At 39.3% G+C, this 27583-nt stretch overlaps 1 protein-coding gene across 11 annotated transcripts in view; it reads right to left on the bottom strand.

Annotated features, from left to right (window-relative positions):
- Positions 1–278: 278 nt before the first annotated feature.
- Positions 279–27583, bottom strand: part of GTF2I (general transcription factor IIi) — an 81898-nt gene continuing 54593 nt past the window's right edge. For 8 of the 11 annotated variants that reach the window (XM_038157784.1, XM_038157779.1, XM_038157780.1 and 5 more), the window contains 24 exons: positions 26634–26696; positions 25433–25537; positions 24589–24654; positions 22740–22923; positions 21379–21431; positions 19767–19850; positions 18908–19091; positions 18531–18589; positions 17791–17862; positions 17055–17247; positions 16491–16549; positions 15759–15842; positions 15193–15288; positions 13588–13653; positions 11873–12056; positions 10961–11013; positions 10292–10399; positions 9389–9472; positions 8380–8563; positions 7416–7444; positions 5992–6054; positions 4612–4650; positions 2253–2326; positions 279–791 (listed from right to left, as the gene is read on the bottom strand). In XM_038157784.1, coding sequence (XP_038013712.1) covers positions 2268–2326; positions 4612–4650; positions 5992–6054; positions 7416–7444; positions 8380–8563; positions 9389–9472; positions 10292–10399; positions 10961–11013; positions 11873–12056; positions 13588–13653; positions 15193–15288; positions 15759–15842; positions 16491–16549; positions 17055–17247; positions 17791–17862; positions 18531–18589; positions 18908–19091; positions 19767–19850; positions 21379–21431; positions 22740–22923; positions 24589–24654; positions 25433–25537; positions 26634–26696 — 2171 coding nt within the window. In that variant the 3' untranslated portion in view covers positions 279–791; positions 2253–2267. Of the gene's footprint in view, positions 792–2252; positions 2327–4611; positions 5737–5991; positions 6055–7415; positions 7445–8379; positions 8564–9388; positions 9473–10291; positions 10455–10960; positions 11014–11872; positions 12057–13587; positions 13654–15192; positions 15289–15758; positions 15843–16490; positions 16550–17054; positions 17248–17790; positions 17863–18530; positions 18590–18907; positions 19092–19766; positions 19851–21378; positions 21432–22739; positions 22924–24588; positions 24655–25432; positions 25538–26633; positions 26697–27583 lie in introns of those variants that run through there. The other 3 variants (XR_005259411.1, XM_038157782.1, XM_038157785.1) reach the window with 3 other exon arrangements.

The following is a 27583-nucleotide window of genomic DNA, read 5'->3' as shown; positions in this document are numbered from 1 at the left end:
CCTAGCTCTAGAGGAACAAAAGAGCATCCCCCCCAGCCTTCAGCAGAAAAGCCCTCACACAAGTCCACACAACCATTGCCTGTGGTAGGACTGTAAGACCAAGCCCAGCATATATGAACTGTATGAGCCCACCATATATGAACTGTGTGATATAACACGTCCTTACTACTTTGAATTAACAGAACAAACTATGATGGGGTTTCATTTCAGTTGGTTCCTAATCCACACACTAGAATATTGACCATTTCACAGTCTACCTCATTAATGCACACTAACCATCAAGTGGATCATTTCGTCTTTTATTTAGGAAAAACATATGAATTGTGATAGATATAATAGGAAAAATTAACTCAAATATACAGATACTGTTTTCCAATGAGACATTAAAGTAATAGCTGAAAATTAACATAGAGGGTTTTTTTCTCCAAAGTAAACAAACTGAACTCTTTACAGGAATTCTTCATTACAAAAGCTAGGATGCATTCAGGTACAGTGAAATTCAGCTTTATTGGAAAATGTAGACAGCCTGAGCTATGTCCCTGTTGATTTTAATCCCTGCCATCTCCCCAGCATTGCTGCATCAAATTTAGTCCTTAAAATATTTTCCAAAGTAAACTCATACAATCCAAATCTACAGTCATTATTAGGTCAATTCACAGAACTGCTGAAAAAGTAGACATTTCTATATAATAGTACAAAAGGGTTTGTATAGAAGATACTTCTCTTATACAGTTATATTACACAGCTCTAGACAGGCCGAGCAGGCTCTTCTCAGAACAGGCAGCTTCTGACTAGGTAAGAGAAATGAAAAGATTAAGTTAGTGTCATGGAAGCCTTGTGCCTCATTACAACTATGAGCAGTCTGTATTCTATTTTCCAGTTCTTTAGGCCCAGATTTAGCAAGCATGCAGAAGCTGAATATTGCTCTCAATAAACATGAGATTAAATGTGTGCTCTAGTGGTCTCTTGTCAGAATTTAGAACCAATAATTATTTTGGTATAAATTCAGTGGATGGGCTAAAGCATCCAAAACTCTGAGCTACTGCAGCATCAAATTGTGCAGCCATTGCTCAGACAACATTTTTGTGACCTTTAATTGACAAATGAGATGTTTTTTCTATATCTCACTGGCTGCAGGGCATCCTATGACGAATCAAAGTTATTCCTTTAGTATATTTTATCCTGCCACATTCAGTTTTATGACAAACTCAGACTTCACTGATTAAATCAGAGCACCATTGCTGTGCCTGTAGTGCTCAGGGCACAGACAGCTGGGATGCTGGTTTGTCAGTTCCTGCAGCTTTCACCACATCATTTCATTGTCCTGGGCTGTGTTCAGGCTGTACCAGTGGAGGGCCAAGGCTGTCCCTTGGCTCCAAAACCTCAGATGGTGCCAGGAATGAAACCCACAGGCTCCAGGCTCCCCTAGCCAAAGCTTCATTTAACTTTACACCAGTCAAATCAAATTGCTGAAGTATCAAATGCTGCATAACGAGGAAGATATTGGGTTCAGCATTAGCAAAAAACTGAAATGGGAAGAAGTACTACCATTTTCTTTGTATGAAGCACAGAGACTCCAAACCATGTGGATCAGCGTTTTAGATTTGGTGATGTGACAGCATTGCTAACATTGTTCTCCACCACCACAAAACCAAAATTTTTAGGAACAAGTGATGTTAAAAATAGAGTAAGAGAAAGATTTGGACATTTGGGCATTGTAAATTAAACTAGGCTTTTCATAAAAGTTTCATTCATGAAAAGAAAAGAAAGAAAACTTTTAAAGGAGGTTGGTTTGTCATCACAGTTAATAGCTTTACTGAGTGTCCCAAGCTCAGACAATACTACAACCATAATGAAGAGCTTTCCTGCTCAAACACAATGTGGAAATGTATGTGCATCACCAAGAATAATAATGCTTTTTCACACAACCATGTCAGAGCTTTTCACAGACGGTAATTCCCTCAGCTTTCAGTAGCTCTGCTTCTGAGATTCATGATTACCATCACACATTTGAGGCCATATTTTTCCAGGACTTCCTCACAAATTTGAACGCAGTGTGCTTCATATTGTATTTGGATAAGAAAGTGCAAAACATCTGACATCTTATATGTGAGAACAAAATAATTCACAACTAAAGTACCGGCACCTTCTGACATTCAGTATCACACTTCATCTCTCCTTTCCCCAGCCAAAAATATAAAAATATTATTCCTTGACAGGTGTTGACATCAAGAAACACTAAATTCTTTTACCAGTATTGATGAGGTCTATGACATCAGGTCTGGATCTTGCTTTATCTGAAACTTTTCTTCTGTTTCTGTGCTATCTGTTAAAAATTAGTAGTGAATAAAAAAGTGGAACTTCCCCACCAATTTTGTTACTGTTTTATTTAAGTAAAAATTTATAAAAACATGAAAAGCATTCATTATCTTTTTAAACTAATAATAATAATAATAAATAAAAGCATATTCACAGCAATCTGATTCTGTCAAAATTACCATTTCCACTGCAATGTAAAGCAGCTTAGGATCTTAGAGCACTCTAGTTCTTAATGAATGGAATAAAATTGGCGTTAGTTGGACTGCTTCTCTCTCAACCAGATACAGATTTCTGCATTATTCTATTTCAGTCTCTCCAAAACAAATTTTAACCCTAGCTAGTTTTCAAAGTGCAGCATCACACAGGAAGGCATTATGATATGTTTTTTTTAAAAATCATGCTGGCTACAGCAGTCATCACCTTTTGATACAGTTTTATTCATTGCAGGGACGCTTGGAGGTAAATCAAAGGAATCTTGTGTCTGTGTAGCACTGTCCATATGACCCAGAGCCTGATGCTGTTCTTTTTACAGAGAATATGATGTAGGAAGGAAATTGGTTTTTCCCTGAAGTTGTTTGGAAGGTTTGGGGTGACAGTAATTCATCACTACAAAGCCAAGCTGTTTCACCACATGATCATTTTATACCTTCCAGCCTAGTTCTGAAGTGATTTTTGCCACTGTATGCCTTTTCACAAAAACATTTCTGTAGTTACAGTGTCTGAAGCCAGTTTTGGATGACAAATTCATAACTACGCTTTTCTGTCTCTTCCAAACCATCACACTGAAGGCCCACAGCTGATTTTCTTCCACATGACAGTATTCAGGAACAAGTGTCTTTCTCCTGCACCATCTAGCTTCAGCAATCCCATAGTTTTGGCATGATAAAGATATCTGGTGTTCCAGCCTTCAAAACCGTGAGCTTAAAATCTGCAGCTCAGCTCTGCTGTGACTCCAATGTTTGCCTTCTTTCTGTCTTGATGGCAACAGGGTCAGTCCGTACTCCAAGACTGACTTCAAACCCTTGGAGTGAACCTGTAACTCAGCCTGTAACACTCATTCTGCTTGAGAATGTTTGCTTGGCTTGGCTCAGAGTTCAATGACATGACAGGGGGAGCGAAGCAATGGAGACTGGAAAGGGAATTTCCATGGAAAAGGCAGCAGAAGAACAGGAGCATAGAGATTTGCTGCTTTCTCTTTTGGGGCAATGTAAGCAGGATTAGGGAATGAGCTAAAGTTGAGAGTCTCAAGATGAAAAGTGCTGATGCACAGCAGCTGCCATCCCAGGGCTGTTGGCTGCCATAGACACATCAGCAAACCCTTCCTGGGACCACCTGACACAAAAGCAGCACCCCAGCAAACTACCAGAGCTCCTTGGATCACCCTGGAACCATGGCAGAGACAGCTGTGGCCACCCAGGGCCCTGCTGACAGGCTGGGGTGTGGCAAAGGCAGCATTTACAGGAGCAGAGCACACAGCAGACAACAACATCCCAACCCTCAGGTCAATCCAGTATTTCTAATTCACCAAGACCACATGCAAAAACACATGGGGGATACCAAACCTACAGCTCCCTTGCATCTATCTATGGACTAGAAAACACTTCTTCACCAAAAGGGTTGTCAAGGCCTGGTAGAGGCTGCCCAGGGCAGTGGTGGAGTCACTGAGGTTGGAGGCATTTAAAAGCTGTGCAGATGTGGCACTTGGATGGTTTTAGGTGAGCTTGGCAGTATTGGGGCAACATTTTGACTTGATGCTTTTAGAAAGCTTTTCCAAACTAAATGATACTGTGATTGTATCTGACAAGGATACAGTTCAGGTATATTCTTGGACAATAGGAAAGCTGGATGTTTTCCAGAGTTCAAGTGCTAGAAGAACAACAATACTCCACTGCCTTGCCTGCAGAACAGTGTACCCCAGGCAATATGGCATCAGAGCTCCTGATGATGGCAATCACTCACTTGCATCACTTGTGCAAATTTCTGCTCTGAACAACTGGGTGCATCACTCAGGATATGAAGTCACTCAGAGCCTATGTGTAGGCATGACCCACCAGCTACAAAGAATTCATAGAACTCTTTTGTAAAATTATTGGAATAGTGATTTTTGCTGCTAAGTATTTTTCACATGATGCAGCATGATTACTATTATCATTACTATAAATGAAGAAATGTGCCAGGAACCAGTAAAAGACCTTTCCTTGGTTTTGATTGACCTGACTGTAAAAACAGATGCAACTTTGTTCAGCATTACTTAAAAATATTTGTTGATAATAACTGAAGACAAACACTTACCTTCCAGAGATACTTCTATTTGGCTTGGTTCAGCTGGCTCTTAAATGAAACAAAAAACACAGTCAAATGAATATGAATATAGTTTCAACAAGATGAATCAGATTAGGGAAATCAAGTTTTCCCTCAAAAAAGCACTTCATTTTTCTTAAACAATCAGACTCATAGCTCTTTGACTGAGATGAATTTGTGTAGCTTTCTATAGTCTGCAACAAAATATAAAATATCCCCAAACATTTATTACATTCAACTATGTAACACTTTCTCTTCTGAGAATGGTTCACTGGGGCAGACATATCACCAAGACCCAGAACAACATAATGTGCATTTGCACAGAACACACCAAATTTGGAACAGCTTAAAGAAAGCTTCCCCACTTCTCCTAAGCATTGTCTTTGATGGCAGGTATGTGTACTTTGGGGCAGAGTGGGAAGGGGCATAAAGAGGACAAGAAGTATGCTTCAATTCCGTGCTGAGTTTGCTACTGTCTCTGCAGGGATTGTAGATGAACGTGTTCTGGGGAAACCATTTAACCTTTTTAACACTGCAGATGTTAAGGACCAACAGACTACAGCAAGCTCACAAACCTCCAGCAGCTGATCTCCTCCCTCCCACACCTCCACATGGAAACAGAGGAAGCAGCAGTTTCCTTTATTAATAATTTTCACCATACAAGTGTCCCTTGCTCTTAAAATCTTTATCAGATGTTTTCTCTTAGTTTCCCAGCTTCTTTGTCTAACGATTCATTCAATTGCAGAAGTTTTCCCCACACTACACCAACTTAGCATACACATTTTTCAATGGTATATGAACATGTAAAAGCTGTATTGCATCAAAGTGAAGTTGCCCAACCACATTTCCTTTAGTTATTTCACAGCCCAAAGCTAAGTTCTCTGTTCAGACTAAGACAGGTGATGTGTGTGCAGTCCCAGGTGCAGTCTAGCAGGGGTTCCAGAGCTTGGCAGCAGGCAGAAACTCCACCCAGACCCCACTGCCAGCTATGCAGGCAAACTTCACTTGGCTGTACATGCAGACATGCACACTGAGTTAAGCAGACATTAATAAATGGATGCTGAATTGCCTTTACACATTGCCCCCATTAATCCTTCTTTCCAGCTCACTCATCATCTGCAAAAATCAAATCAAGGAACATACCAATGACACAGCTTGAAGAAAGGAGAGGCACTTTCCACTAATGTTTAACAGCTATTAAAGTTATTTAAAGTTTAGCAGTTATTGAAGTTAACAGCTATTCACTTCTCACAATGAAATGGCTCATCATGAGCACCTTATACCTAGGACATGACTGCTAAGGATATCTGCCAAGATGCAGAACTCCATTCCCCACCCTCCTGCAAGGACACGTGTCACACTCTGCATCACCTGGTAGTACTGCTGTGGTAGTGGCTGCTGCTGGTGCTTCTGCTTCAGCTTCTTCTAGCAGCTCTAAGATTAAACACGATCATTGTTTTACTTCACAATGAAAATGGTTCACATGCAACACAAGAAAAACCTTCAAATCTGCAAATCCTGAAACTTCTCACATGAACAGGTTACCAACACTGTGACTGAGATGCAGTTCAATTCTTTCTGTTACAGGAAAAACATTCCCTATCTTGCCTGCAAGCACCAAAACTTTCCTCTTAAGTTCCCACATGTTTTTTAGATGAAGAATAAAACATCATACTTACAAGCAGTTGGCTCAGAGCCTTGCATTTGTTCACCTTGGTGTCCATCAGTATAATATAATTTTGATTGTAATCAGTGGACACAGATAATTAATGCCCAAAACTCATGTGGCCCAAGGCCAATCTGCTCCCCCAGTCCCAACACACATTGACAACTACACTGAACTGACAACAGCTCAGTGGATTCTTTCATTTCTAACTGAATTCCCTGGAAATACTATCACACATTTACTTGCCTGGAAGGCTCCCCCTTGCAAAGAGACCTCTCTGCCACCTCAGAAATGCACCTAGCTCTGTGAGCAGGTCAGTGGGAGTCACTGGTTACAATATCCTCTGGAGGACATCTCCTGCTTGCAGTGCATGGCTCAGCTTGTGAGCTGGAATACCCTGGTGGCTGAATGTATCTGAACAAACACTGGCTCTAAGGCTCCAGCTGGGTAAGGCCAGTTTGTGACAGGTTATTTGGTCTCTGAATTTCTAATCTGACATTGGCTCATAAAGAACACAACACAAGGGACACTGTAGTAACAGTCTTTGTGGTTTGGTTTTTCTCCTAAATTACATCTAACAACCAGGTCACAATTATTTTAGCAACCAAATTACTATACCTTTCCCTCCCACTACCCCAAACAATTTCATTGTGAGGGCCAAATTGGCCATAGCACTTCAGCTATCTACAGTCTGCCTCTCTAAAAAGTTATAGTTTCAGCAGAATGAAGAATTTTTCACTGGAACCAGTTGTGCAGCTGCTGGAAAACTCTTGCTTACTAATTCCTACTGTGATGGATTTAAACCTTCAACATAGCAACTCTCATCTAAGTGTGTTGCTCAGTCAGGATCCTAAATTTCTTTGGGACTCTGCAGCTGAAAAATACAAAATCAGAGTTTTGCATTTTCATATCAAGTCAATGCTAATCTTATGCTGTTTAAATGTAAATTTATCCCCCTGCCCTCAATGTAGATCCATGTTTAGTCAGGAAATCTTAATGAGAAACACACATGCAAAATTATACAGAGACCTTAACAACTTGGGGCCTCTGCCACTAAGACAAAATGTAGAAAATGAAACTTGGTAGGTTACAAAAATACATTTGTCATCAGTGTCTCATAAATACTTACGATTGTTAATCACAAGTCCTGGAAACGGTCTGGAAAAAAAAAATAATTACTGATTCTAAAATGCACTGCATGGTGTCTCCTCCCAATGTAACCTCCCCATACCTGCTATAACAGAGGTCATGCTAAAACATGAAAAGAAAAGCAAGTAAAACAGAAGGAATAGTAGCTCTTGGGGACTTTGGTTCTTCAAAACAAGCATTTTGAAATGTAACATGTATGGAAGAGCTAAACCCTTCCCTTGGTCACTGCTACTTAGCAAGGGGTCACCTCTTCTTCAGGGCTCAATTCAAAAACACATCAAAGTCCTTTTGGTTAGAATATGTCATGATTAAGGGTTGAGAATTCAGATTCCTTAGTAAAATCTAAGAAATTTCTCTCTCTAAGGATAAACTGAAGCTTTTAAACTCCTGTGAAGTCATCTGTGATTTGAGAAGTTACAGAAACTGATAAATTTTTATTTTCAACTCCTTCTTAGAATGATTCCAAAGTTTGATCTGTTCTGCTTCAATGCATACAAATTAACATTGGATATGTGTGTGTATGTCTCTGGAGATATAGACATACAAATAAAATTCCTTTATACTATATTTGGACAATATTGTATTTTAAAATATTGCACAGTAGCCAATGAGCTCTGGACTTGTTTCAAAACTTGATATTATGCCTGGGAGAGCAAGGCCCAGAAAACTATAGGACTTTTTAGCATATTGTGATTAGATTTGAACTCAAAAGATAGCTTGCTGTAATATGCAGTACTGGTAATATGCTTTTTGTCATACCAAACTGGACACGTCCTCCTTCATTCATGCTAGGAACATCTGGGCTTCATTTGACCTGATATCCTGATATATTGTTATCCAAAACCAGCCAACATCTATTTAAAGATGCACTACAACTTCTATTCTCTCCCATTTATTCCAGCTAGGGGGCAGTACCCACGATCTAATTAATGGCAACTACATACCTAATGACAGTGAACTTGATAAACTCTGCTGAATCCAAAATCTTCCTCATTGAGCTGAGTTCCAGATAACTGGGTGCTTTAAATGCCACACCTGGAGGCATTCCATCCACCAACACACAGCCAGGGTTGTTAGTGATTTTTCTGTATGGAACTTTCACAGGAAAATTCATACCAGTGGCTTCACCTAAGTGAGAGAGGTCGTGTTTATTTTCAAACCTACAGTATATTTCTGATTACACTGAAGAAAAAGTGCTCAGATGATTCAGAAACAAAATTCAAACCATGCTTTCTATCAGATCTGAAACTATGAAAATTCACTTTACAATGAAACAATTACAGTGTTAGAAATGAGGTTCTGGATCACACTCATGAACATTTCTATGAGAGCACTAGTCACAGCTCCAACTCTGACAGTTCAGCATATGAAGAACACAGACTCTGCTCTTAAGGAACAATTTAGAACAGGATATTAAAGGAGATGGCTACATGAAGGAAAACAAAGCATTTCCTGCAATGCTATGAAAAGCAATCCAATGCAGCACAAGTGAAGGAGTTTCAGATAAGGAAACCCAGGTCATTGCTACTGTACAGTGCAAAGTAAAAAAAACCAAACAAAACTATACCCAGCAAAAGGGTTAAACTGCATTTTTAAAATTACTCTAATCCCAAGTATTAAGAGGTTGGGATTAGGAAGCCCTGAGAAGAACCACAGACTGCCAGCACAATAAATACTTCATCCATGTTGACACAGAAAAAAGGAAAAGGGAAGGGGAACCATGAAGCAGTCCAGACTCCTAGGACTTTGTTGAAAACACCAAACTGTCTACATCACTTACAGAAGATTCTTTTTGGAGTCAAAGCACAACATTCATATACAATTCTCAAATTTGTTCATTTTAATGACCATATACATAATTCACTGTGAGTGAATATTCATTCAGTAACTGCAGTATGAACAACATAAATTGCACTCACACCTATATAAAAATGGGCAGTAAGAAGCAATTACCAAATTTCTGGCTAAAAAGATCATTTACTTGCTCTCTCAATTGTCTGGCATTTTCTGCTTTTGGCAGTCGCTCATTTTCATCATCTGGAAGAAATTGTTAGAACAGCATGAGAATTAAGCACAAATTTCCCCCCCTGAAGCTTGTTTATCCCTGCAAGTTTACTCAAAGCAGGTATACCCAAGAGCTCCTAAACAGGGATTGTCTTTGTTCCTCATTTAAGTAGTAACACTGAATTGTAGAAATACACACAAATAGATGGTTGCTAAGAATTTACAGAATCCTAGAATGGTTTGGTTTAGAAGGGACCTTAAAAATCATCCAGCTCCAAACCCCTGCCATGGCCAGGGACACCTTGCACTAGACCAGGTTGCTCCAAGCCCCACTCAACCTGGCCCTGAACTTCCAGGGATGAATCTAGAAATGTCTAGAGATGATTTTGTAAAGTAGTTTAAACCAAAAAATTGTATTTTGCTTTCTTATGGAACATAGAATGGTATGTAAAGGTAAAAGCAAAGTGATCATTCAGTAGGTGGCCACAGCATGCAACAAAAAAAGCAGTAATTGGTGTTAAGACAACACAGTGCAGCCTGCATGGTCATTCAATTCATCTGGAAGTTACCAAGAACTGCAAGCCAATATTTAATTTATTGCATCATAAAAATGTGGATACTTCTTAACAGGTGGTTGGACTAAGAATATTCTAGAGATGTCACTGATGAGATATTAATGAGTGTTAGATAATATTTAACATCTCAGCCAAACCAAAAGGTAACTTATGTTCTTTCTTGACTGTACTAGTATTTGAGCAAACCAGCTTGACTGTAGGAAAATATCAAACTAAGCAGATATCATGAGGAATATAAGCACAGGTATTATGATGTGAAACCAGCCAGTATACACACCTTTTATGGTTACTTTAACAATGTTTAGGTCTTCAACACCTTCAGCTGTTTTCACTGTGGTTTTTGTGGTCCTTGCTGTATTGGCTTTACTGGAGGAATTATTTTTTCCTAAGAGGATTAATTTAGAAAACATTTACAGAGAGCTCAAAATCTTCAGTCTCATCTATAAAGAAAATATTGCAAAACAACAAATATTGGCAAAGTTTTCAAAGAGGACCTAGTTTCAATTTCAAAATGGGAGCATTTATTCCATAACCTACCTACCTGACACAATTTTCTACTGGCTATCTGCACTACTGTCTCTGGTGCCTGTGTCATTTAAATGATCTACATACTAGGAGCAAATAAATTATCTCTAGACCTGAATAACTCCTGTGAATCCTACATTACTGGCTACATTTTCACAGAATGTAGTAAAGAATACATTAGAGGCACAATTATTTGTGAACAACTTAAAAAAATTAATACTTCCTTGTTAGAGCTATATTTACACTGTAATTATTAAGTGCTTATCCCATCTTAAAAACAAACAAACAAGCAAACAAACCAAGCAACTGCAGTGTAGAATAAATCTTTCAGGAATTTATTAACATCATGCTGCTCTCATAATTAATATTTAACCCTTGAAATAAACTGTTATTTGGAAAGTTAAGCATTTGCAAAACTCACCTTGGGGGCTCTTATCAGAACTTTCTTTGATAGCTGCCTCAAGCATCTCAGGCCTGCAAACAGATTCAACATTTTACATACAATAACAAAATTGTAACATCAACATTAAAGAAAATCCCATTTTCTAAAAATGGTAACTAAGTGATATCCTCTCAGCCAAACAGATAGTCAAAAATGCAATCACTGAGAGGCTCCATAAATTCCCAGAATCACAGAATCTTAGACTGGTTTGGGTTGGAAGGAACCTAAAACCTTGCTCCTGCCATGAGCAGGGACACCTTCTACTACATCAGGTTGCTCAAAACCCCATCCAGCCTGGCCTTGAACACTTCCAGGGATGGGGCAGCCACAGCTTCTCTGGGCAACACCCTCCCAGTGAAAATTTCTTCAAACATCTAATTTTACCTTGCTCTCTGTCAGTTTAAAGCCATTCTCCCTTGTTCTATCACTATCTGTCCTTGTAACTTCTCTTGCCACTGTTTCTGCACTGGCAGAAACAGTTTAGATATTTAGGAATATCTAAACCCGTTCTAGGCAAAAGAAAGAAAATTCTTACAGCTCTCATTAAAATCATCTCCACTCATCAGCTCCCAATACACGAGCAGCAAGCTTTATGAGTAGCCCATAAATGCTCCTTGCAGTAGGAACTAAACCAGTGATGTTGATAATTGAGATGGATTAAGAAATATGGACTTGCTCTTCCTCTCACAACAAAGTCTAAGAGTCTTTCAGAACAAAGAGATTATTGTATCTTGTTCCACTGGCACAAGAGCTTTCTGATCATTTCCTCAATAGAAGTATTCCAGTGTGTATTTTATAGAGTAGTTTAGCAACTTGGCAACACAATTTCATTTTTCGGTCTACATTTCAATTCTCATAGAACAGATGAATAAAGACATATGGGAGCCTTACTTTTTAATAATAAATTTTATTTTGGGTTTATTTCTCAGGATCTTCTCTAGTCTGGGAATCCCAAAAGTTGTAGGCTGGCGGAAGGGCACCCCCTCAGGCAGTCCTTCCACGTGGAAATCCTCTGGGTAGGAATCAAAGAGTGCATATGGCACCTTCACTGGCCCTCTGCATCCCAGTGCTTCCCCTGAAATGCAAGAGCAAATAAGGTACAGTTAGGAGGCTGATGTGTATAGAAATAGAATATCTCTGCTATAAATGGAATAGAGTAGTTGGCACATACATACTCAATTATGTAGAACCAGCAGGCTTTGCCTTTTTTGGTGACAGCTAAGAGTATGCGGGGAGAAAATTAACAGTTTCAAACTTAACTCATTCTGTTGCAGTAAATCTCACTGTAATTTGCTGAAAATTAGTAATTTGCATCCAGCTCATGCCACTGGCTTGGTCTGCATGCAGGACTATCCTATCTGTATGGCACTTTTGTCTTGGGTTGCAAATGCAAGATGTGGCTGGGGGTGAGCATTCTGTCTCCATCTGTCAGAGCTGGGGCAGTTCTCTGCTGTTCATGGGGCAGTTTTTTCTTTCTCTCTCCCACAGCCAATCCTCCCTCCAGGAGATCTCTGCTGTCCATGGCCACTGAGTGTCCCTGCAGGGCTGATCAAATTCCATCATCCCATGGGGAGATGCTCTGCCCAGGGCAGGAGCCAAGCATTCCTGCCTGGATCCAATCTGAGCCTGGAACAGCACAGCAGCCTTTGCCCCCTGCATTGCCAGAGGAGCAGCTTTCTGCTGCCCTGCATTGCCAGAGGAAGCCCAGGCCCATCTCCAGCAGCTCTGGAGCTGCAGAGGAAAACTCCCCCCTTGTGCAGGATCCCTGCTCCAGCAGAAGCACAGCTGGCACTGCAGGAGGGCTGAGCCACCATGGAATGGCACTGCTGCCACCCCCCTGACCCACAGGGGGTCAGGGTCTGCTCTGACTCTGTCAGGGTTGTTTTGTATTACTGCATTTTTATTTTCATTTTTCCTAATAAAGAACTGTTATTCCTACTCCCATACCTTTGCCTGAGAGCCCCTTAATTTCAAAGTTAGAATAATTCAGAGGGAGGGCGTTTACAGTTTCCATTTCAAGAGAGGCTCCTCTCCTGCCTTCCTAAGCACAGAGCTGTCTTTCAAACCAAGACACACTTTGTTGAAGGCAACTCATTCTGCCTCTTTCTCTTCCAGAGAACAGCACCAAGGACAGGTGAAATAAGTGCTCTTGTTCAAAAATCCACACTCAGAAGAGTGATGAGAAGCCATTACTTCCAAAAGTCACTAATTTCCAAACAGCCTACACTAAGTGTTGGAATATAATGGAGCACGTTTCTCCAGATACCAGCCATAACCCATTTTGAGTCATGCAGAGTCATACAAGTCCCATTAATAAGCAGAGTGATGAAAGCTCAAAATGATGTGCCAGTATGTGAAATCACTCTGTGGCTCATTTAAAAAATTGTAATCCAACTACAACTTCACCGTTTTCAAACCCAAGTAAAATAACAAGTGGAAATGTGACACTGGATTGAAAGCACTTGAGAATGAACTCAGATGGGAAACTGTAAGGTACACAAGGATTGCAGGACCTCTGGAATAAACATATGAACACCTCTCATACATTTATCTAACTGCATGTTCATAAGAAAGGCATCTCAGTGATAAAGAATGAATAAACATACCACATTTTTCATTAAAAAGATTTTCAACTTGCTGCTTTAAGTCCAAGATTTTGGCATTCCACCGCTCTGCCAGGAAGAAATTGGAAGAATTAGGACAACACTCACACAACGAATCAGTCTTTGAATAACATTTTAACAAATTCTTATTAAATTATTATGCTTGATAACCAATTTACTATGGCAGTAAAAATGTGCAAAATGGCTTTCATTCTGCAAAACTATATCCATATCAATCCTTATTTTCCTGAAGCTTTGAAAGATACTGTAACTAAATAAAGCAAAGGTGATTAAAAGCAAAATTAATCCAAGAGTGATCCAAATTTACTATCAGATAGCAGGAAATTTACTCATCTGAATCAGCACCCAAAACAGAGGCAGAAAGTTCCTCAAGTGTTCAATGACCCTGAAACACATGTCTCTCTCCTGAGGACTTTAATCTCTAGCACAGTTTCTACTTTGGTGGTGAGACTGAATGTCCATTTAATCTAAGCATTTCATTTCTGACAGCCATCAGAGCAATTTCTAAACCAGTTTACTTGTGGCTGCACTAAGCGGGCCATGGCTGGTCTACAAAACTAAAACCTCAGTCTAAAGTTTAAAAAAGTTGCAGATTAAAAAAAAAAACCAACCCAAAACTAGGTCTAACAAGCAACAGGGAAGTCCCAGAAAACTGTACACAACTCTGCCAAATCAGTATCTCATTCCAAATCAGTATCTCATTCATTCTCAACAGGCTTGGTAGGAGTAAATAATTCCTTTCTTATAGGTTTTTTGACCATACAGCTAAAAGAAAGCATAGGGGACAAAAAAGATAAAGCAAATAACAGCAAATTCCGACACAAATATAAGCAAATAGACCGTAAGTATGCTGGAAAAAAGGTTTACTGAGACATAGAACTACTTACAGTTACTTTGAATGCAGTCACTCATCTTATTTGACCATTAAGAATTTTTCTGGATTGCAAATTCAATACTGAGATTTCTGTTCCAGAGCACTGCACTAACAGGTCTGGGCCTCCAAAAAAGCTCTGGCTACATTCATGAATACAACTACATGGCTTTCAGTCCTATCCAGCTTTTCCTATAATGATTTTCCAGAACTGGAGAGGTCAATCATGGCAATCATCAGCTCTGACAGGTCATGGCTTACTAATGTTAGTTCAAATCCTTCCTGGTCCCTACATCCCACCTAGGTATCTCTGCACAGGGATGTCAATATTTCAAATTTGTGGAGGGCTTATGAAATTTATGCACATTTCAGCTGGGTTTATGCACTTGGTGGTACTTTGCACCAGAAAAGTCCTTCAAGGGTCTGCAGCACTGTGCAGTAACAGAGCAGCAAAAATCTAAAACTGACTCAGCACCTGAATCAATAATATCTAATGGATCTGGGCTGCATTTGTGCAGCATACTCCACATATCATCCAGGATTTCTCTACTGCAGATTACCACACATAATGAAGAACTGAATGTGCACAAAAGGGAGGACTTCAGGCATTCACTAACTGTACATCAGAATATGAACTCAAAATATCTTATATGTAATCCAGGTGTTCCACACCAGCATTAAAGGAATGCATGTGTGCTAATTCCCCCAACACTTACCAAAACAAAACCCTTTTCCTTGTTGCTTCAAATTTGTACTGGAGCCATTGGTATGAGAATTAGTTTGTGCATTTGCAGTTTGGTCTTTTTTAGGACCTATGAAGAGACATTACATATATAAGGCAGAGAGCAGAAACTAGAGATCATACAAAAAGAACAGTGCATCAAACTTGACTGCTAGAGAAGTCTTCAATTCTGAATCAAGAGCAGAATTTAAAAAAAAACAACCCTTTAGGAAGTTCTAGAGTTGTATTTAAGCATTTAATGCTACTGACCACACCTGTGATCTCTCTGCTCAGGACTAGAGCAGTTCCCACATCTCTGCTTGGAGTAACAGGCCAAGCAAGCTGTCAAACTGCAACATTTTACCTAAGCATCATCTACACAGTATCCCCTTTGTTTCAGAAACTAAAAATAAAAGAGTTTTATACTGAAATGTATCTGGAGCCCTCAAGAGTTTGCTACATGAGGTGTATGTTACTTATGGGCTACGAAAGCTTAGAAGAACAGAAAATATAGAAGAATGTAATAAAAGAACATCAGAAGAATATTTATTTCTTCCATACTGTCTTCAATAGTAACTTCAATCTCCGGGACACTTGAATTTTCTGAAGAACTTCGTGACCTTCTGGAATTCCTTGGATTAATTCCTGGAAGCCAAAAGAACACAAGGTGGAAAGCACAAATTTTGCAAAACTAACAAAGGAACAGCTGTATTCTAAAAATTCTAACAAACTGAACTAAGTAGAGTCTGCACAGTAAAACCTGAACAATACAGTGATGCTCACAATCTTAAGAAGTAGGTTTAGTGCTCTTGAAAAAGACAAATCTAGATTTTCCATTAATTCAGAACAAAAGATTTTGTTTTCTCTAAGTGTGACGGAGAGTTTTGGTACTTTTTATTATCTAAAACCCAAAAAAATTACTAACATCTGAATTTTCTACAGACAAAAGATTCTTTTATTCTTTTCTTATAGAACACCATTATTATTTACGGCAGTTCACAGCTCTCAGTTTGAAATGGTTGAAGCCATTAAAAGTGAAATAAAAGTTGTCAAAATGGAGTAAATTCCATTTTCTGTACTAGAACAGTCAAGTAGAAAAGCAGATACATTTATGGTTTGAGTGTCTTTCTCAAATAATAGCTGATTTAGAACCTACTGTGCTAGATCATCTTAAAAAATACCATTTATTTACAACACCTGTATTTTTCAAGCACACAGATCTCTCAGTCTGCTAGGGAAGCAGAAAGGAAGTATTTACAAGTGGATGGCAGCAAATAATATTTAATTGCTTACCTTTTTTCTTTAGTCTACTAGCCAGTCTTAGAGGCAAATGGGAAATGATAAGCTCAGGCCTAGAAGGTGAACAGAACAAATCCAATCAATTGCAAGACAAGTCATACAGCAAAAAGCTACCAATTTCTTGGAATTGAGTTGAGTTCCAATCCACATAACATCAGCTCTCTACAAGGAAATTCTGTTAGAAGCATGGATGACTCTCCATCTACTGCAATCACAAAAAAAAATACACAACATAAAGCTGTATTTTCTATTCTGCAATTTTCTTCTGGGTTTACTTCAAGCAAAGAAAAATACAGAAAAAGAAAAAAAAAAGGAAGGAACAAAGCTTCCAGGTACAAGACTATTTTCCTCCCTCAGTGAGGGAGGAAACACACAATTCATACATCTCCAGAAATTTAATGAGGAACGTATGTCCTTGTTGAGATAAAACATACATGCAAAATATTCTGTGTGTTTCATGGAGGCAGAGTTTACGTAGCATTTAAAGCCTAGAGTTGCTGGGAATGAAGTCAAGTAACTTCAAAATCAGAGGTAAAAAAAACTGGATCACAAGCTTACTTCTTAATAACAAATCTGATTTTGGAACTCCCACGGATGATTCTTTCGAGGCGCGGAATTCCAAACCACGTGGGGCTCCGGAAGGGAACTCCTTCTGGCAAACCTTCCACCACCAGGGAGTCAGGGTTTGATTCAAACACAGAGTAGGGAACTTTCACTGAGTCTGAAACGTCTGAAAGCCCCAGAGCTTCGGCTGAAAATAAAGATTAAATCATACATTACAAACTTCAATGGGTGGAGTTTTATCTCAAGTGATTTTAAGAATCTTGTCTTACAGAAGCTCTGTTACTCAAAGCTAACAAGTCCCCTGCAAAAAAAAAAAAAAAAAAAAAAAAAAAAAAAAAAAAAAAAAAGAAATATTTAAATGCATTTGAACAGATTCCCTATTATTTTCTTTGGAGTAACTGCAAATGGGAACTTGGCCCATCTTGTTACAGATAACATCTAATATTGGCCTACAGTGCCTAATGTTTTATTTTGAGAACTTCTTTTCATCCAAAAGCTTTTGTGGAATGATCTCCTCACACAACTGGAAAAATAATAGCCTAGGATGCTGTTATAAAAACATTTATGTCAGTTACAGGAAAGAGTAAGTAAAACATAAGTAAGAGGAGTCAAGATTTCAGTACCTATCCTAGTACACTTCTGATGCTTAAGTAAATACTGTAACATTTAAACAGGAGGAGTTTTAAAATGCAGCAGCATTACAGAACAGTTCATTTAGCACTTAACTTACCAAACTTCACACTAAATATATCTTCTACTTGCTTTCTTAGCTTTGTGATCTTGGAATTCCAGTCTTCTCTCGCTGAAAAGCAGAAACAGGTGTCAGAGAATCACCCAGCTCTAGATACAGAGGTACATTTGAACATACTTCTTTCAACATAAGAACATTGAAACTAACAACACAATTATATCTGATTAGACAGGGACACAATGAGTAATGATTATTAACAGCAGCTTAAATGATACACGTAATTTCCTCTACATAATGAAAAATCTGTTTAAATGTAGTTAGGAATTTCAAACACTGACCCTAGCAGAACAACTTGTTCTTCAGAGCCTTCAGATGCAGGAAGAAACTATTTTAGTGGTTCTCCCTGTTAAAGGCACATCATGCTTTCACAAAGTCCCTACAATTCCTTACCAACAGAGACCTGAAAGACCTCAGGGTCACCTGTGAAATCCCAAGGGACTTCAGACCTTTGATTCAGGCCAGGACAATAACTCCAGTTCTCTGGGGCTCTGAAGGTGACCCAGGCTAGTTACTCAAAGGCAGCTGGGACTGCATCAGGATTTCACAATCCAGGAAGCCACCCACATTCACAGTGATCAGTTCATTCCTTCCAACCCTCATGGAGAATATGCCAGCACATTCACCACACATGGGCTCCTTCTTGAAAAATGCTGCATTGATCTAGATGCATTTCCCCATCAAACCCTTCTACTCCCACTTGGAGACAGCACCTCTCTTACCTTGAGGGTTTGACCTGTGCTGAGTACCTTCATTTGAAGCGTGAGTTAGCAGCTCTGGCCTGCAACCAGGACACAAATAATCTGCTTATTCTTGCCATAAATTAAAAAACCACTACCTATTATGACATTGAATTGAAGAGTTTGAATTTTTCCATTATGTTTTTCACACTTGTCAACATGCTAACAGATACACAAAAAACATATTCTGAAACATTTGTCTGGATTGCAAATGCCCATTTTATGATGCAGAATATTCAATTTGCCTATTTGGTAACTAGAGAGCAAATGCTTCACGACTTAATGAAACCAAGTGCTTGATTACACACAGGGTGTTTGTTTGGACTCTTTCTTAAAAAACCCTCCATGTTTAGACTTACCTTTTGATCACAAATTTTATTCTGTGGCCCACTTGAATTATTTGTTCAAGGCAAGGGATTCCATACCAGGAGGGACTCCTGAAGGGAACGTTCTCTGGCAGCCCTTCAACATAGAGGTCAGTCGGATGAGCTTCAAATTTCTTGTATGGAACAGCTCTGGGGTCATTGCTCCCCAGAGCCTTGGCTGTTGGAACAAAATACATCCAGTAACTGGACAGATTGGCCAAACAACCTTTATTAAAAGCTAGCTGATACCAATTCCTCAGGCTGTTGCAACTGTGCTCTTAAAATATGGAACCTAAATCCAACAAAACCCAAGTCTCAACATGTAAAAAATGTAAAAATTTTGCCATATTGTACAATGTTGCTGTTGAGCAGTCTCAATACCAGACTGGACTGCTTACTGGGGCATAATACATTTGTTTTATCCAAAGTTGCTAATCTATTATAGAGTATCATGAAAAAAATTATTCTAGGTCTTACAAAGTTGACTTTTTTCATATTGGACAGACCATAAAAGTTCTCAGAAAAATGTTATAGTACTAATTGTGATGACATTGCAGTGGATATAAGTAAATGGCTGTTTCACCACCAAAGGAAAAAATCCAAACAGGAAGGAACCAAGAGCAATCAGAAGAGCTGTATATGTAAGACTTAAAAATCTTTCTAAACTATGAATTTACCTTGTATAAGCAGTAAACTAAAACATTCTTTTTCACTCAACTTCCAGAATTTTAAATACTTGAAAAAAAAATCAAAACAAAGGTCCCATTCACTCAGACACCCAAAGGAAGGAAGGAAAGCAACCTTCAAGAAATACAAAGCCATTCAGAAAAGAATATAATAATACTGTACTTACCATACATTTTACAGAAAAGTTGATCTACCATCTTTCTCAGTTTGGTGACTCTGGAATGCCAGTCCTCTTTCACTGTATTTGAGACTGACATAGAACAAAACCAACATTCCTTAATTATGTTGGTTATATTTTCAGTTGTTCAGTTTATACAATGCATAATCATCCTGCATTTACAGGTAACACATAAATGCTGTATGTAAGAAGTATGGATTCAATGTGGAACTAGAAGAAATGATCATAAAATCATGACAGAATATTAAAACTGACAAAACCCCACTGAACCAGCGACACCACTCTCGCCACAAAATACACATAATGTATTGGCCTGAAGAACTGCAATACTTTCATCATCCACCTCCAAACTGCAGATTCCACCTGGAGATGGAAATAGTTTTTTCAATGGTTTCATTTTCTGAAGAATTTATTGATATTCAGTGCAGAATTAAGCATGCGTATGGGATGAAAACTTGCTTTTAAGGGATCAAAGCACATATAAAACAAATCACTTTTGCTCCTGAATATGTCTTTGTGAACAACAAGGGAAGCTTCCCAGTCTCAAAGAAGACATTGGCCTGCTTACACACCATAGGTTTAGTCAGAATGCAAAAGCAACAGCTTGTGTTCCACACTTGCACCAGACTGGGCTACCAGCATAGGCACCAGCTAACACTTCCTGAGATCCACCTGGTCTGTCTTGCAGCCAGTCTTCTCAGAGTTCAGGACTGAGGCCATTCCACAAAACCTTCCTGACCAGCCTGCTTCCCACAGGAATGCAAATGAAAATCTTTTCCTCAGCCAGTCAAAATACAGGTTTCATACTCATCCCATCCCTCTCCTGCCAGGGACACAAGCTCTCAGGGCCTGTGGACAGAGCAGGAAGTGGACATGGAGCCACAAGGAGCTGAGAGAGCAGGGGCTGGTGCTCCTGAGATGGCAGTGGACACAGGGAGCAGCAGAGGAGATCACTGGGAAAGAGGGAATCCAAACAGGAAGAAAACTGCAGGAAAGGAGGCTCAGACAGCTCCCATCTCCTGTGTTCTCTGAGATGTTATTGACAGCTCCCAGGGATGCTCTCGTCTCATATTAGAGAGGATGCAGAGGTCACACGTATCTCTATCATGTGACAGCTGGTGATGACAAGCCATATAAGCAACTGTTCAGAACCCTGTGCCATAGAAATTGGTTACCACTAGTTTTCTTAGCTACAGGGGGTTTATGAGTTGAGCAATCTACTTGCTTTGCCTCCATAATCCGTACAACTGTACTAAAAATTAATAAAACAACACAAAAAAAGGATTATTTTAAAAGTCACTAACAGTCCAGTTAAGGCTAGGGCTCAGTTACTAGCCTACCTACTATTTTTGTAGTCAAATTTTGTGCTTGAAGGTACAGTAGGTTATTAAGACTCAATACACTAAGTTAACTTCAGGAAAAGTTTAATTCCTACATACACATTAAATAGACATCCTTATGGTATACCTGCTTAATTTAGATCCTTAATATTCACTTTAATACAGTCTTTGATATACTTTTTACAACAGAAGACTACGAGTATATAGGACAAATAGGAATATCACATGTTCTTGTACAACTCACACATTTGAAAACCTACCTGTTGAAACTGTATTGACCACTGGAGCATCTGTTGAATTCAGAAGTTCAGGCCTGAAATATTTAAGATACATGCTTCAACAGTGACAGACACTTTCAACAGTGACAGACACTGGAGAAACTAGCCTCCAGCTACCACTTACTGAAGGATCAACCCGAAAAACCTCCCAGGGGACATCATGATCCCCAGCACTAAATTCCAACTAACGCTGAAGTATCGTAAGAGCTGGCTGGAACCCTACTGACAAAGCATTTTTCATGCCCAATACCCATATCTGATGACTATGGGCATCTACCCATTTCATGGTGACATACAGGTTCCATTAAACTTACCTCTGAGTTGTGAGATACACTTAATCAGAAACAAAGATAGAAATTAAAAACTTAATCCCTAAAAGAGTAAACTTCAAAGCAGACATTTCTGTTTCCTAAATATATCCCATTTTATCCACAGTTGAACAAACAAAAAATTAAACATTTTGATGTTTCTCACAGAGCAAAACTAGATTTTTAGCTACTCTGGTTACACATTTAAAAATCAATGAGCACCAAAAATTAATTTCTGTTAACAACTAAGACATATTTGACAAAAGCGAGTGTCAGCATTGCATAAATAATTAGATCTATGTATGATATCTGATTTTAAATGAGACACAAGGTAGATCTACACTTCTTCCTTTTCTAGTTACCTGCAAGCATTAGAAACTGACCATGTTCCTCTCAAATGTAAGCAAGTAGCACCCGTGGGAAAGGCAGCACACACAGAGGCATGGGCTGCCACTACCCCCAATTCTGAGCCTGACCATTGCAATCAGCAGATTCCTGTCCAGTTCAAAAACTCCTGGATTAGGCCCTACACCACTGGACACAAGAAAACATCAGCTGTTACTCACTAAAGCTTCCTTTAAACTTCAATCAGTCTCTGAGCTCTCCTTTGTGTACACTACCTGATCTACCTCCTGACACAGACACCTTGATACAACATTCCAGCAAATTTTAAAAAAAGCATAAGCTGAAAGTAGTCCAGGATCCTCAAATAGGAGCAAATATTCCAGTCAATGGCTTCCAACATGTATTGCAGCTGCAGAGATCTGAACAAAAAGATCAGTACAAAGAGATCTGCTCCTGACAAGAAGTCCATAAGATTGAAGACATCTGTCCAGATGTCTTGCCACTCTCAGTGGTCCACTGGCCTGATAATCTGAATATATCAAAGTGGACATCAACTAAAAACTACTCCTTAGTGCTGTAAATTAACAGGCCAGTAGAAACCAGTTTGGAATTCCGTGAAGAAAAATGAAGCAAAGTGGCAGAGGCGGAAAACAATGAGTAATGTAGAGACAAAAATGAACAACTCCTTACTTTTTAATGACAAAGCGGATCCGCTCCTTTGCCAGAAGGATCCTCTCCAGCCGGGGAATGCCGTACGTGGCTGGACGCCTGAAGGGAATCCCATCGGGCAGCCCTTCCACACACAGATCTTCTGGATGGGAGTGGAAGGTTGTGTATGGGACAGAAACGGGACCCTCTACTTTTAAAGCTTCAGCTTTAATGAAAAAGAATAAAAACATTAGACTAGCTTGTAGCTCTACTCAATTACCTGTTTGATATCACTCTGATGAACGTTATAATTAGCATACAGGCAATACCCCATAGCACATTGAAACATTCAAGTATTCATGCTGTGAGGGACTTTGGTTAATAGCAAAATCACTTTGATTCCCAGTAAACAAGCTACAGCCCTGCATACATATGCAGATCATCCTTTTTTCCTTTGATGCAAACATTTAATAACAGTGACCACACCTGTCAAAGTGAAGATTCTCACTATTTTAGCTTTGCTTATTAGAGCATTTTGAAAGATGAAGTTATCTAGGCTTAATAATAAACCAAGCATGCTTCAGTTCATGTTCAGTTTCTAGCTCTGTTATCATGTGTTACTAGTCCTGGCTTACAAATCATGAATGCCTCGGAGTAGGGGCACACATCCCTTCTTTTAAGTGAATTCCTGAAGTTTCCATGTATTTTAGAAATCCAAAGAACCACTAACGAAATAAAAAACACACTTCTAATTCTGCTGAAAAAAGCATGGCCCTCCCAATGAAATCTTTGAAACAAATGAAAAGCAAGTAACTAGCAACTTGGGAAGGGGCATAGCCCATCATTCCAGATTTCCCCTTGTTGCCATGGACCCCCAGGCATTTAGCAATTTTGTATTTAATGAATATTTACTCTCACTTTTTGCCCGTTGCTGTTTTGCTTGTAATTAGACTGTTATTTTTTTCACTTACACCTACTAGTAAGTGTAGTATTGCTGGAAAGGGTTTGGTTAATACCATCATGGAAGACAACTCATTCCATAGTGTCTACCTCTTAAATTGTCTTAATCCAACTTAATTTCTTTCAACCAACTTTGCTATATGCAAACATCAAAATCAAAATTAAAGCAATTCACTAAGAATGATGCTCCTTTCCAGAACAATTAAAACACAGTGAATCAGATTCTGAACTGTATTACCTTGGTGCAAGCTGCTTTCAGTGGGCTGTTTAAATGTGAGATGATAGTCACATCCCAAACATGTAGTAAATCCAAATCACAAGGTCTATTCTGAAAGCACTTCCACTTTTTGTGGCAGAGGCACAGTAGCATTTATTTTTCAGTCTTTACTGATGCTGTTGTAGTTTGTGATATGTGGACACAAAACAGATCTAAGTGCAGCATTTGGAGACAAATTCCAAAGTCTAACGAATCTGCTGCTTTTTCTTTTCAAGAGCCATCAGGATATATAATTTTTGCTTCACTGTAAAACAATTGTAATTAAAAAGGAACAATCATTGAGTGGCAGTGCCACTCTAAAGACTCTTTCACCTTAAGACTCAGTGAAATTGCAGAGAAAAGGACAGCTCTCTCAAATGTGGGTTGCCAAGATACATGAGCACGCAGGAGCTTCATGAGACTGAGCACAACTGAAAAATAAAATCAAGCTTCCCACTTTGGTGCCAAACACAGATATCCCATTTTGAAATTACTCTGTTCCATCAAAAAAGCTACTTTTCTCAATTTTATGTCTTCTAACAGTATTTAGCCCTTTGGGGCTGTCAGTTCTGGTGTGCTCCTGAGCCAAGAACAAGATGCATGCCAAAGAGCAGTCTGTCACTTGCTGTGACAAAGGACTACAGGCAATGGCTTGGAAAGGTGTGCAACACATACCATATTTTTTCTCAAACAGCACCTCAACTTCCCTTCTCAAGTCTGTAATTCGCGTATTCCACTTGTCTGCAAAGAAAAGAGGAGGACATGTCAGACCACAAACAAAACAGAGAATCTTGTCAAATCTGTGTTACCACTAAATGAAATACGAAGTGTGTACTTTTACTTGCAAACAGGTGTCTCCTGAGTACAGTACAGACTACACCTTAAAATGCATGGCTACATTAAAAAAAAGAAAAGTACAGAAGAAAATGTTAAAGATTACTTCCAAAAGATGTATATTAAATGAAGGTAAAAAACCACAACAAAAACATGGTTAAAGTAACTTCCAAAAATGATTTCTCTCTTTGATGGCTCAGTCATCGACTCTTGCTGCCTCCAGGGGTAAGGCAGTTCATAGGTGCTGTTGACAGTTACCTAGATTTGAGTGCTGAAAAGCTTGAGAAAGCTTACAGAAAGTGCACGGAGTTGTTTTGGTGGATATCTGTACAACTACATGGATCAGGAGGTATCTGCCCTTCTCTATTTTAGTCCAGCATTTCTCCAAGTCCTGGTTTTGCAAAATACCCCCCAAAATACTATTTCTGAAAGAAAATACAGCTGCAAAAAAGAAATTTATCCAAATCCAAACCTGTGTGTCCAATTACATTGTCACATCAAATAACAAAGAACAACAGAGGCAGCCTATGATGACGATTATCCTGCTGTAATCCATCCAAACAGAGACCAGGGCTCTTAAATGAAGCCTTGCACTAAAATGCCTCACTCCTGTAACACAAAATTACCCAAAACCTTTTCATAAAACAAAGCAGGGAAACAAAATCATCTTGAATTTTCATCTTACCAAAATTGAAATTTATTCCTCTGCTTCTCCCACCATTGGCCGCGTCGTTAGCTGACTTGGGGCTCCTCTGTCTCCTCTCACGGGGCACATAGTCATCGTCATTATCTTAAACAGACAAAAGCAAAATCACTGGTATTTTGTCCAGGGAAGTCATGTGCAGCACTGGAACTGCCTTGAATTTCAAAACTAAAATGGAATTAAGGAACTGTGCTTACAAAGCACCACATTTTCAACAAATTACTTAACTGCATACCTTCTGAAAGCTCCTGTTCCTACATGTGAAGGAACAACTTGTTCCTTCAAAAGGGCCTATACAAAGCACAAGACAGCAAAAAACAAAACTGCTTCTGTACTTCCTAAGGAAAACAACATTACCTTCTGAAACATGACTGGGCATGGCATGACCATAAAACAGCCATGCAACAGCAAAAGGAATCACACAATAACTTGTGCAGATAAGGACTACCTTTGTTATCTCACTGGAAGTTAATATCATTCCACTAGTAGATCTCAAAAGACAGAACCAATGTTCTGTCACAAAGAGCTCAAATGTTCTAAACCCACTTTCAAACCAGTGTAAAACCAATGGGAACCAATGAAATTCATCAAGCAGGTCAAATCTGCATTAAACATACACAAGTGGACAGGCAGGAGAAGAGCAGGGACACTGCTTAGCAGCTTCAGAGCCACTTGGATGACAAAGGCAGCTGTCAGTGCAAACGTCTGGAGCTCAGAGTTACCAATATCAGACAGACACCTTGAGGCTCCACTTACACCTCCTGCAACACTGCCTTTCTGTTCTGGTACCATTCTTCCCAGAAGCATTTGTTTACTACAAATGTTACATATAGCTACAGTGTGCTTAGCAAGAAATGTGTTCTCTAGAATGAAGGAATGTTAGACCATCTTATCCATTCAAAAAGTACTTTTCATTAACAAGACCTGAAAATTATGCAAAATATACAAATTTCTGTCAGGCATCATTTCAAAACCAGTCCAGCAAGTCCAATATGCTTCAGTATATTTGGGTTTTCTAAAACTTCTCCATCCGGTTCTTTTACCAAGCAGTGCACAATCCAAAGTACACTCAACCCCACCACACAATTCTCGTCACTCAGTGCCAATTATTGCAGGCTTTGGAAAACACAATTTAGATAGAAAAATGCACAACCAAATGAAATCCGTGACCTGGGGAACTGACCTTCACTAGTGAGATCAGCCTCAGAAACGTCACTTCCTTCTGATGAGTCATGGTGGGAGGAATCTGAAAGGGAAAAATAGGACAGTTGAATGATGGACATGGACAAGATTTTCAACCAAACACTCCATGCCTTTGCATCTAAACAAACATTGTCAAAGAACCCTCTTGCACTCACAGCATGCAACAAAAATAGATGCAAAGATATATTAACCATGAGCCTTTGAGCAATTCCAGACAAAGGCAAGGAGGTGAAGATTACACATACTCAAATATATGTAACTGATAACCAGCTGACTTCTTTAAAAAGCTGGGAGCTGGGTTGTTACAATAAAGTGGCTCACCTTTGCTCCTCCCTGGGGACCCAGCATCACCACAGACCCTCATCCCCTACTATTCAGCAAAACCACGTGCAACTTTCAATATTCTCTTACAGAAACTTGTAAAAAACAACAGATCTCAGAAAAATGTGTGTTACAAATCCTTATTCTGACTCAAAGGGCCACACTCAGCTTCTGTAGCTATAAAATTCTAGTCAAAACCAAGGCACAGTCAGAGTATAGGTCATTTCATATCACACTTCCCCTTCCTCACACTCCCTCTGCACAGTCAGGTATACAGCACATGGCATTATGCTGAGGAAAACAAACCTCCTAGATTTCCCTTCTCCAATGAGTTCACTTAATACTGCAGCCACCACAGGCAGTGAACTTCATTTTCCTTCACCAGGAGAACTGCTGCTGAATTTCATGTAATGGTAACCCTAACTATGGTGATACCTACCTTCAAAGCAAAACTAATGCCATTTGCAAGGAGCACTGCTGCTAGCAAAACCTGGCTCAAAAAGCACACTGCTCAGGCTGGAGAGCCATGTGCTCAGAGAGAAGCCAGCAGGACAATGATGTACTGCTCACACCCTGCCAAACCACTAAACTTTGGGTGATGAGCACCTT

Source organism: Motacilla alba, chromosome 19 (genome assembly GCF_015832195.1).
Source record: "Motacilla alba alba isolate MOTALB_02 chromosome 19, Motacilla_alba_V1.0_pri, whole genome shotgun sequence".
Taxonomy (NCBI): Eukaryota; Metazoa; Chordata; class Aves; order Passeriformes; family Motacillidae; genus Motacilla; species Motacilla alba.
Note: the sequence above shows the minus strand (reverse complement) of the source record. Positions and strands in the feature narration are given on the sequence as shown.